The sequence below is a fragment of the Dermacentor albipictus genome, chromosome 7 (genome assembly GCF_038994185.2).
Source record: "Dermacentor albipictus isolate Rhodes 1998 colony chromosome 7, USDA_Dalb.pri_finalv2, whole genome shotgun sequence".
In the NCBI taxonomy this organism is placed as follows: Eukaryota; Metazoa; Arthropoda; class Arachnida; order Ixodida; family Ixodidae; genus Dermacentor; species Dermacentor albipictus.
This window is the reverse complement of record NC_091827.1, coordinates 136,350,631-136,363,078: the sequence shown is the minus strand read 5'-3', so window position 1 is coordinate 136,363,078 and position 12,448 is coordinate 136,350,631. Positions and strand designations below refer to the sequence as shown.

The following is a 12,448-nucleotide window of genomic DNA, read 5'->3' as shown; positions in this document are numbered from 1 at the left end:
AGGAAGCCTAAAAGCCGCGAAGAAGAAACTAGGAATAGCCAAGAATCAGATTTATGCGTTAAGAGACAAAGCTGGCAATATCATTACTAATGTGGATGAGATAGTTCAAGTGGCTGAGGAATTCTATGGAGATTTATACTGTACCAGTGGCACCAACGACGATAATGGAAGAGAGAATAGCATAGAGGAATTTGAAATTCCACAAGTAATGCTGCAAGAAGTAAAGAAAGCGTTGGGAGCTATGCAAAGGGGGAAGGCAGCTGGGGAAAATCAGGTAACAGCAGATTTGTTGAAAGATGGTGGGCAGATTGTTCTTGAAAAACTTGCAACCCTGTATGCGCAATACATCATGGCCTCGAGCGTACCGGAATCTTGGAAGCGTCCTAACATAATCCTAATGCATAAAAAAGGGGATGCCGAAAATTTGAAAAAAATTATAGGCCGATCAGTTTACTGTCCATTGCCTACAAAGTATTCACTAAGGTATTCGGTAATAGAATCACGAACACCTTAGACTTCTGCCAAACAAAGGACCAGGCAGGATTCCGTAAAGGCTACTCAACAATAGATCATATTCACACTATCAATCAGGTGATAGAGAAATGTGCTGAATATAACCAACCCTTATATATAGCTTTCATTGATTATGAGAAAGCGTTTGATTCTGTCGAAACCTCAGCAGTCATGGATGCATTACGGAATCAGGGTGTAGACGAGCCGTATGTAAAAATACTGAAAGATATCGATAGCGGCTCCACAGCCACTATAGTCCTCCATAAAGCAAGCAACGAAATCCCAATTAAGAAAGGCGCCAGGCAGGGAGATACGATCTCTCCATTGCTCTTCACAGCATGTTTGCCGGATGTATTCAGAGTCCTGGATTGGGGAGAAGTGGGGCTAAGAAATAATGGAGAATACCTTAGTAACTTGCGATTCGCTGATGATATTGCCTTGCTTAGTAACTCAGGGGACCAATTGCAATGCATGCTCACTCACCTGGAGAGACAAAGCAGAAGGGTGGGTCTCAAAATTAATCTGCAGAAAACTAAAGTAATGTTTAACAGTCTTGGAAGAGAACAGCAATTTACAATAGCTAACGAGGCACTGGGGGTGGTAAAGGAGTGCATCTACTTAGGGCAGGTAGTGACCGCGGATCAGGTTCATGAGACTGAAATAATCAGAAGAATAAGAATGGGCTGGGGTGCGTTTGGCAGGCATTCCCAGATCATGAACAGCAGGTTGCCATTATACCTCAAGAGAAAAGTATGTAACAGCTGTGTATTGCCTGTACTCGCGTATGGGGCAGAAGCCTGGAGGCTTACGTAAAGGGTTCTACTTAAATTGAGGACGGCGCAACGAGCTATGGAAATAATTATGATGGGTGTAACGTTAAGGGATAATAAAAGAGCAGATTGGGTTTGGGAACAAACGCGAGTTAATGACATCTTAGTTGAAATCGAGAAAAAGAAATGGGCATGGCCAGGGCATGTAATGAGGAGGGAACATAACCAATGGTCATTAAAGGTTACGAACTGGATTCCAAGGGAAGGGAAGCGTGGCAGGGGGCGACAGAAAGTTAGGTGGGCGGATGAGGTGAAGAAGTTGGCAGGGACAACATGGCCACAACTAGTGCATGACCGGGGCAGTTGGAGAAGTATGGGAGAGGCCTTTGCCCTGCAGTGTGCGTAACTGGGCTGATGATGATGATGATGATGATGATGATGATAATGATGATGATGTACATAGGGCATAATAAATCGACAGTGACTAATGGAGTAGGATGGACTGCAGCGCTTTGTTGTGTCGTTACTCTGTCGGTCCCGGTCTATTTATTGTGTGCTGTGTTCAAGCAGACGACGGCTTCTTGACTTTGAAGCTAAAATCTGTGCCATGCGCACGTCACCTGCCATCGGGGGTTGCCTTGGTTTGCACTATTTGCCATGCCTGTTTACACTATGTCCGATACCGGTCAATTGCCAAGGCAGCCTGCAGAAGCCAGTATTTCAACAAGCCGTCATCGGTCGAACCGTCATCGAGCGTGGGTAGGTATCGCTGTTGCAGACACTGAAAAACACTGTCGTCGGTCGAGCTCTTTCATTAACGTCAGTTAAACAAACCGAAATACACTTATTTCTATCATCACGCTACACAATAAGTGCAGTCATGGTGAGAACACAGGCGAAAAGGCCATGAAGGGGATTGATAGGCCCTGCGCCCTTTTCCGACGTAGCAGAAATGGAACAGTTCAGGAGACCGTAATTATATTTCACGTTCTCAAAAAATATGTATGAAAAAGAGGTGTGTTATGGCACACTAAAATTTGTAGGAAAATATCAGAGAGCTTTCTCAAATAGAGCAATACACGTTAAGAAATTGGAACGGGCTGTCCTATGTGACTACTTCATCGGTTAAATCATTTGGCAGTGTAAATCGAATCATCTCACATCCTTAGTGGAAGTTTTATGCATTTACCTTAAGTCACTGTTTGAAGTGTTTAACTGAACAGTTATTTCTTGAAAAGCGGCGAGGTCGGTAATGTATGCGTCATTGCTTTTAACATTAGGTCCATAGCACTTTAAGGCACACAGAACCTTCGCAGCCGTGTTTTGAATATACGATAGAGTAGCTTCTGTAGATACATACTAGCATCATACGCATTGATTGTGAATGCGGTATTGATGTAAATATTTACTGCGTAACATTAGTGAATGTTCAATTATAGAGGGAATAAAATAATTTTTTGACGAACACCACTGCGAAGCGCCTGAAACCTTGAGCACTAACCATTGATTTGAACTTGTTACAGGTGGCAGCATATGGGCAGCCTTCGATATGGTTTAGAAATTTTCCTGAAATCAGGAAAAAGCTTGTTCTTTTTAAACGAGTCTTACGGTTATTTCGCTCAGTGTAATAAATGCTCGGTGCTCAGTATATTTCTAACAACGTTTGTTACCGTAGTCCCGAATTCTATAGAAATTAAAGTAAAAGTGCCTGACCATTTTATGCGCGCGTCAATCAGTACTATTTCGAATGCAAGCGTGCACCATCCATTACTCTGAGTGCTTGTACGATGAGTCACGTAAAGATAGCGGTTCCCTTGATCACTGCTATCAGAATCGTCGATGTCCTAACCACTGTCATCATGATTGGACTATCACTTGCCTTCTCGGCAAAAGTTAGCCCGATGAAGTGCTACCCTGCTACGACTGTTGACTTGCCGATGTAGCAGTTGGTTCTTCACCTCTGCCACAACGGGACTCACCCTGCCATCCTTGTAGAACTTTTCGCCGAATCCCTGGCAAAAACCGGTCTTTAGTGGCAATGTCGTCAAACGCCACTCGTTGCACAGCTGGTCCGGAAAATTCCACAGCCTGGACGCAAGGTGAGAATGGTAAGCAGACGTTCGTGAAAATTGTACGATCCATCGGACCACCCATCATAAAATGGCAGCTCCGAAGCGGGAATGGTTATTGGGTTTTTTTTTTATGCGAAAACCTCGAATGGCCTATTGAGCGAAAAAGCCTGTGTGTGCAGCAGCGAAATAGCACCTGAATTCCCATTGGCTGCGACGACACGTCTCGTGAGCGCCTCAAAGGAGGAAAGCGAGCAAAATGGAACACCTGTTGCCACGCTCCTGCGCCAGGAGTTGATTGAGGGTTGCGCTGCGACGCCGCATCAACCTCGTTCTCGGAATACTATGTTATCCGCGCGTTCTGTAACTGCGCAGGCGCTCACTTCGGCTCGGTAATCGCTATCGATAAGTTTATGTACAAAAAAAAAGAACAGAATAAGTTGGAAAGGAATAGCGTTGGTGGTAGTGAGTTTTGAACCCACGACCCCACGCTGAAAAGCCGAGCCTCTTACCCTCTGGGTTAAGCACGCACCATCTAGAGAGCAGGCTCGTGCACTGCCCTTGACGACATCAAGCTACATTGGTCGAAATTTCAATTGCCGCGCCCGGCGTGAAGAAAGCGGTGATGTCAAAATCAGCGTGGGTCTCTCCGAAACGCCCCCACTCTGGAGGTAGCACGACGTCACGGATCGAAAGGCCTTGTGCAATCAAGGGGGCCAAGCGTCGTCAGCGTGCCTGCTTGCCCGCGAGGAACTTATAGCTCGAAGGACAGCTCGCTGATATTCATTTGCACGTTAATGCTTTCACATGCACAACTCTTAAGAAGTACTAAGGTGCGCTCGTATTTCTATTACTATAAGGCACTTAATGTACACCAACGGTTGCAAAATTTAAAGTTATGGGGATGTTTTCATTACCCAAATAACTTGTTCATTTACGTCAGAGTCTATTGTTTACCGAAAACACCCTTGGGGTGCTAAAGGTATTAGCCGAATAGCATTAAATGTAGTGCAGTCTTGTAATAACTGGTCTGTGGTTTTGAGACACACAACACATTAAAACTAGGTTTGATTAGAGTGGCTTATTGGGCTAGTTGGTACATGGATATACTAGGAGAATGCTAGCAAACTTGACAGCAGAAAAGATCGAGAAGCAGACAGACTTCCTGTCGCTTTGTCTGTGTCTCGTTCTCGATTTTTTCTACTTTCAACTTTGCTGGCATTGTCCTAGTATAATCTAGGTTTAATAATGTTTAATTACGTTGAACAGAGATATGACCACTGGCTTTACACTGCTGGTCGAAGCAGCATGGCTATAAGTGTTTCCCAGCTCCCGTTAGCCAAGCTAAGAAAAAAATAATATTTAAGAAACACCATGGAAGATAGCGAAAACACGGGGAAGGTGGCAGATAGGGGGAGGGGGGGAATTTCATGACGATGGCCAGAACGAGAAAAAGGTAAAAGCAGGAGCCAGCGTTTTGACGAATGGACTTCTCTTTTTCAAGGCTTCCCTTGTCTTGAAAGAGACAAATACACTTGTCTTTTTCAAGTGCACTCGTCGAAACGTTGGCTCCCGTTTTTACCTTGTTCTCGTTTTGCTCAACGATGGAAGATAAAATTATGAAGCCTATGGTGTCTGGTCGTCAGAACCTGTTGTTGTTATTGTTGTTGATGTTGTTGTTGAATAGCTTGGCTAACTAACTAGGACAGACGGTATAACACTGGTTACTAGGTATAAGAAATACTGCTCGCAGCGCGAACAGTGTGTGTATACGAGTGCCCTTTGTTGGAGGTAGCTCTGTTGCGTGTACAGGATGCTTCGGTAACTGTATTTATTTATCAAGAAATCTACATGCCCCGAAAGGGCATTATGGTGGTGGGATACATTCTGAAGAATAAAGGTATAGCGTAAAAGGTAAGCAAAACATAAAACAGCAAGAACTGTAATTAAAATAAATCAGACACGCGTGTCACAAACCAGCTAAACAAAAAACGAAATGCGGAGTTGTGATAACTGTTGATAGCAATTTCTATGCCATGACCGTGTATCACCAACAGTTAATGGTGCGTTTCAGAAGTATGGGTAACAAGATATAGGATGTGGTTACTACGACGTCGGGTAAGTTGCTGCATGGGATACTGTGCGCGGGAAAGAGATGTGTGGAAATAGAAGCTGAGACGGTGTATGTCTCCAATTTTGTTACTGTCGTCTCTTCGTAGGATTCAGTACGTGGAGGGCTTGAAGTAATGTTTTCGACTGACACGTAAGGATATCTATATATATATCATCAGCCTGGTGAAGCCCACTGCAGGGCAAAGGCTTCTCCCATACTTCTCCAACTACCCCGGTCATGTACAAATTGTGGCCATGTCGTCCCTATAAACTTCTTAATCACATCCGCCCACCTAACTTTTATTTATTTATTTATTTACAAATACTGCAGGCCCTATTCGGGCCCAAGCAGGAGTGGTTACATCAATAGTAACAAACAAGGCTGGAAATAATAAAAAAATGGGATACAAAACAACAATAAAGATATATAAAACATAATATACAGGAACATCAGCCATTGAAATTTAGACTTATCAACATAAATACGATATAGGAACAACAGTTGTAGTTTGCAACTCAACAACATGTACTTATAAACCATGTACACACAACAGGTCACTCAATTCAGCATTTTCACCTAATTTTATTACAAAACACAGACAATGATTAATTAATTTCTTTCCCTATGTGCATGCTATTATTCAAAAGAAAAACCATTCACAAGATGAACGAACGATTGTGTGGTATTAGCGCTAACTATTTCTTGTGGTAATTTATTCCACAATGAAATAGCATGAGGAAACAGGAAATATTGATGCATGCTAAGGTGACTGAATGGTAGCCTAACTGTTTTGTTGTGTTGTGTACGGGCAAAGCGTATTGACGGCTCGGTTATGTGACGTTCACGCTGTATGTTAAAGTGACCACGGTAAAGCTGATAGATAAATTTTAATCTGGATACCATTCTGCGATGATCGAGTTTTTTCACCTTCGCTTTATCGCGAAGAACTGATACGCTCGAGAAGCGCGAATATGTAGAATAGATGAACCTCAAGGCCACGTTCTGCACCCTTTCTATTTTTTTTAATTAAATATTGCTGACACGGACTCCAGATTAGGTCCGCATATTCTAATTTTGGCCTAATGAGAGCTTTGTATGCTATTAACTTTACAGCAGGTGACGCATGACGCAGTCTTCGTTTAAAAAATGCCAGCTTTTTCAGTGCGATACTGCGAACATTATCTATATGGGGTTCCCAACTCAAATTACTTGTGAGTGTAACACCCAAATACTTCACCTGGTTAGTTTTTTTAATATAAGCTTTTTTAATGGTGTAAGCAAAGTGTAAAGGTTCTTTTTTGTTACTAAATGTTATGCTTGCCGTTTTCGAAGTATTGAGTTTCAAGCCCCATTTGTCACACCATGCACTGATTGAATGCAATGCATCATTTATTCTGACTTGATCAGCGTGTTGATTTATGCTGGAATAAAGGTCACAATCGTCCGCAAACAGTCGGATCTTTACAGGAGGTTGCACTGAAAAATAGATATCGTTGATATAGACCAGAAACAACAATGGACCGAGCACCGACCCTTGTGGTACTCCTGAGTGTATATCTAGTGTATCAGAGATGCAGTCGTTAACGGCACGTATTGTTTCCTTGAAGCTAAGTAACATGCTATCCAGCGAACAATGTTGTTTTCAATACCAATAGCATGCAGTTTAGTTACTAAATCATCATGTGGAACAACGTCGAACGCTTTTGAAAAGTCTAAAAACACTGCGTCAATTTGACCCTTCAAATTTAGGGAATTTACGAAATCATCGGTTATCTCGGCTAGCTGAGTTGCAGTGGACAGACCTGACCTAAAGCCATGTTGATTGTCATGAAGCAGTTGGTTATTTTCTAGATGCATCATAATCGCCTAAATATAATATGTTCTAACATCTTACAAATTGTGGATGTTAGGGAAACTGGTCTGCAGTTGTTTAATTCTAATGGTGATCCAGTCTTGTGAATTGGGACTATCCGTGTGGAGCGCCAGTCATCGGGTATCACACAAGATTCTAACGAGACTGTATATATTTTATACAAATACTCTGCTACCCAGGTCGCATATCTGTTAAGAAACACGTTTGATATTTCGTCAGGACCGGGTGATTTTTTTATATCAAGTGTACGCAAAAGGTGAAGAATGCCCTCTTTGCTTAAGTTTACTTCAGGCATCGGTTCAAGAAGTGCATAAAATGGCAAATGTGCGTGTGACGCCTTCAGCGTGAAAACGGACTGGAAGAATGCGTTGAATTTTTCAGAAATTATGGAGGTGTCATCGATGATTACGCCCGATTCTTTTATTTCTGTGATACTGCTTTTATCTTTGGACAAATAACGCCAAAATTTTTTGGGTTGTTCTAACATGAAAGAGGACAGAGTGCAGGAAAAAAATTGGTTTCTTTCTGCGTGTACTTTTTCCTGAAATGTTTGTACAAGACTTGGAAGCTGTTGTTTGTTACCACGTTCACGACAGCGTTTATTCTTGCGTTTTAGATGAATCAAACCACGATTCATCCAAGGGTAGTCCCTGTTGACACGTTTCTTTTTTAAAGGCACATAACTGCGCTCACAATGAAATATCATTTCTTTAAAACATGACCATAATTCCTTAACATCTCTTACTTCATTAAAAGATGGGGACATGGATTCCATATAGCTGACTACTGCATTGTCATCCGCATGCCTGTAGACCCTGATGAAAATGTCAGAAGGCTTAACGGGTGATTGTGAGCCAGAAATAGGACATGTTAACACGAGTACCTTATGATCAGATATCCCATCTCTGATACTAACAGAGCAGTTTGGGAGCGAACTGCTCGCAAACGCAAGGTCAAGAATAGAAGAAGAATTGGAATTCCTGGTAGTTTCGGAAACAAGTTGGTTTAAGGAAAAGGTAAACGCAGTTAGTAGTAGAGGCTCAGCATTTTTAGAATCCTTGCCGTCATGGGAAAGACTGGACCAATTAATGTCGGGTAAGTTGAAATCGCCAGTGATATGGATGTTTGAACGTGAATTGGTATTTCGCAGCAAGTAATCATATAGTGCTTCTATATACTCAGGGGGAGCATTCGGAGGACGATAGACACCACCCAAAGATATATTCTTATCGAAAAATTTCAATTTGCACCATACGCTTTCGTGAATGGCTATTTCCGTACCTTTTAATTTGAAGCAGGAAGACAGAACCTTAGTTTTGTCGATGTAGTTATAAAACCTCATAATGATAGGACGCGGGCGCTGTGTGTTTTTGGCGCCAATTCTGTGGATGCGCTCTATGGAATTGATTTCAACACCAAGGACGTTCTTGAAAATTTCTTCGTTTACTTTCCGTTCCAATTCTTATGAGTCTTCTCCCTCTTTTTCTTTTACGCCATAAACCAAAAGGTTGTTACGCCGACTTCTATTTTCGAGGTCTTCGACCTTTGCAGTTAACTCAAGAACTAGTTTGGTAGTGTTTCTGCAAGCTTCATCACACTTTTCCAACCTTTGCTCCTTTTCTCGATTCAGCAAAGTTCTTGCTCAATAGTTGTAATCTTAGCTTGAATACCTTCGACCGTTGATTCAACCTGTTTCAAATTTGTAGTCAGTGCGACTAGAGTCTTATTTGTCTTGGTTTGCTCTTTCAAAATTTTTTTCAGTAATTCACTGTTTAAGTGCGTCTCGGACTCGGAATCAGAAGGACCAGGGTTTAGTTCTACATCGCCCGAGGTTACTAGCAACAATCTGATCACATGCACGCAATTAAATAATAAACAGAGCAAACACTGGGGGCTTGGCAACACCGTCAATCTCGACTTTCTGCCGCCCCCTGATACGCTTCCCTTCCCTTGGAATCCAGTCCGTAAACATTAATGACCACCGGTTATCTTCCCTCCTCATTATATGTCCTGCCCATGCCCATTTCTTTTTCTTGATTTCAACTAAGATGTCATTAACTTGCGTGTGTTCCCTCACCCAATCTGTTCTTTTCTTATCCCTTAACGTTACACCCATCATTCTTCTTTCCATAGCTCGTTGCGTCGTCCTTGATTTAATTATAACCCTTTTCGTAAGCCTCCAGGTTTCTGCCCCGTACGTGAGTACTGGTGAGATACAGCTGATATACTGTTTTCTCTTGAGGGATAATGGCAACCTGCTGTTCATGATCTGAGAATGCCTGCCAAACGTACTCCATCCCATTCTTATTTTTCTGATTATTACAGTCTCATGATCCGAATCCTCGGTCAGTACCTACCCTAAGTAGATGTATTCCCTTACCACTTCCAGTGCCTCGCTACCTATCGTTAACTGCTGTTTTCTTCCGAGACTGTTAAACATTACTTTAGTTTTCTGCAGATTAGTTTTAGACTTAAAAGGACGTCTTGTTGGGCGAGTTGGTCACAGTTCATCTTGGCTACTAGGCGCGAAAACACACACGACACAAGGAAGGAGACGGGACAGAGCGCCACTTACAACTGCTTTTATTCGGGGGCACACCACACACTTATATACCCGGCAAGGACACAATCACATCAAGATTGATATGGAAGCGCACTGGTTAAATATTTCTTTTCGGCCATATATAAAGATATTGACGGGTCGCTGACGCACATGCTTCCTTTCTTTTCGATAAAGAAAGCTTCAATCACTTCCCGAGCTTTGTGATCTTTACTTTTTGCCAGAATTCGCGCCCCTGCAAAACATGGCTCACAAGAGCGTGATCGGCAGGACTTAATGTGCTTGGGAATGTTTGGCCCTTCTTTGTCTTGTTCTACATTTCTCTCATGTTCCCTAATTCGGTCGTTAACGCAGCGCCCCGTTTGCCCTATGTAGGAGCGCCCGCAGGAGAGGGAGATTTCATACACAACGCCTTCGTTGCACTTCATGAACGGTCGCGCATGCTTAGTGCCGCATCCATTTTTATCGTCTCGTATTTTTTCAATACGAGAACAAAGGCTTCCTACCTTCTTTAAATTGTGGGCCATCTTGTGTACATAGGGCACCACCACAGGCCTCACCATCTCATCTCGACGGGGATCTTCCCCAGCTCTCACAGCCGCGCTCTTCATTTTTTGTAGCAGGCTTTCAGCGACTGCCATCACAATCGAGTCAGGGAATCCAGCTAAAGACAGCCTGGTCAATTGGGTCTGGAAGCTAAGCTGCATCGTGTGAGGGCACGATTTTCCCAGGGCTGATTTCAGGCAAAGTGAAGCAATCCCCCGTTTTATTAATTTCGAATGGGCGGAGTCGTAGAAGGTTGCTAGCAGGCATGGGGTGCCGCTTGTGTTCTCAGCCCCCCGAAAGCTAGGAAGCCTTTGTTCTCGTATCGAAAAAATACGAGACGATAAAAATGGATGCGGCACCAAGCATGCGCGACCGTTCATGAAGTGCAACGAAGGCGTTGTGTATGAAATCTCCCTCTCCTGCGGGCGCTCCTACATAGGGCAAACGGGGCGCTGCGTTAACGACCGAATTAGGGAACATGAGAGAAATGTAGAACAAGACAAAGAAGGGCCAAACATTCCCAAGCACATTAAGTCCTGCCGATCACGCTCTTGTGAGCCATGTTTTGCAGGGGCGCGAATTCTGGCAAAAAGTAAAGATCACAAAGCTCGGGAAGTGATTGAAGCTTTCTTTATCGAAAAGAAAGGAAGCATGTGCGTCAGCGACCCGTCAATATCTTTATATATGGCCGAAAAGAAATATTTAACCAGTGCGCTTCCATGTCAATCTTGATGTGATTGTGTCCTTGCCGGGTATATAAGCGTGTGGTGTGCCTCCGAATAAAAGCAGTTGTAAGTGGCGCTCTGTCCCGTCTCCTTCCTTGTGTCGTGTGTGTTTTCGCGCCTAGTAGCCAAGACAGTTTTTAGACCCACCCTTTTTCTGTGCCTCTCCAGGTCAGTAATCATGCCTTGGAATTGGTCCCCTGCGTTACTAAGCAAGGCAATATCACCAGCGAATCGCAAGTTACTAAGGTGTTCTCCATTAACTCTTATCCCCAATTCCTCCCAATCCAGGTTTCTCAATACCTCCTGTAAACACGCTGTGAATAGCACTGGAGAGATCGTATCTCCCTTCTTGACGCCTTTCTTTAGTGGGATTTTGTTGCTTTCTTTATGGAGGACGATGGTGGTTGTGGAGCCGCTATAGATATCTTTCAGTATTCCTACATACGGCTCGTCTACACCCTGATTCCGTAATGCCTCCATGACTGCTGAGGTTTCGACTGAATTAAGCGCTTTCTCGTACATGTTCCTATGGGTGGGCAGCGCAACCCGGAGGAAGGACGAGAGGAAGTACACAACATGAGCGCAGGTTGCAACATGAGCGCAAGTGCTTAACGCCTGCTTCTGCTCCGCCGCGGGTCGGCCCGGCATTTAACTATCTTCGGGATCGACCCACGTATGGGGAGTGCTGAACGCCTGCTTCAGCTCCGCCGCGGGCCCGGCCGGGCTGGTATTGCGCTATTTTCGGTATAGGCCCACGTATGGGGAGTGCTTAACGCCTGTTTCACATGCGCCGTGGCTCGGCCCGGCATTGCACTATCTTCAGGATCGGCCCACGCATGGAGAAGGCCTAACGCCTCCTTCACCTCCGCCGTGGGCCGGTCGGGCACTGCACTAACTTCGAGATCGGCCCCCGTATGTTCAGGTTTTTGCTTACAACGACCCAAAATTTCCTTGGATGATAGATGTATAGAACTTGGCTGTAAGACAATACCAAGAATCTGGCTGGGATGCATTAGGGGTTCATGTGTGACGTAATGCAAAGTGGTTTTTCAAGACTTTCGCTCATATATATAGTTCTGAAAATTTCGCAAATTAAGATCAGTTGAAATCAGCGCCTGTATTATGTTCTTTCTTCAATCATCGTCTTTTGCGCTGTGTGGACATGACAATATTGTATCACCAACTCGCCCAAGCTTCCACCTTGAAAGAATTCCTGTATTCACATGTGCGTTAGGTAATACTGGGTAGAGAAAAGAAACAGTACATACAGCAACAAAAT

The 12,448-nt window shown here is 43.6% G+C and overlaps 1 protein-coding gene across 3 annotated transcripts in view; it reads right to left on the bottom strand.

Annotated features, from left to right (window-relative positions):
- The window catches only part of LOC135897789 (cytosolic endo-beta-N-acetylglucosaminidase-like), a 435,797-nt gene that overhangs the window by 175,297 nt on the left and 248,052 nt on the right, over positions 1-12,448 (bottom strand). For 2 of the 3 annotated variants that reach the window (XM_070521111.1, XM_070521113.1), the window contains one exon: positions 3,263-3,371. The exons of the other annotated variant lie outside the window; for it this stretch is intronic. In XM_070521111.1, the coding sequence (XP_070377212.1) occupies positions 3,263-3,371 (109 nt within the window). The remainder of the gene's footprint in view (positions 1-3,262; positions 3,372-12,448) is intronic. 3 annotated transcript variants of the gene reach the window in all.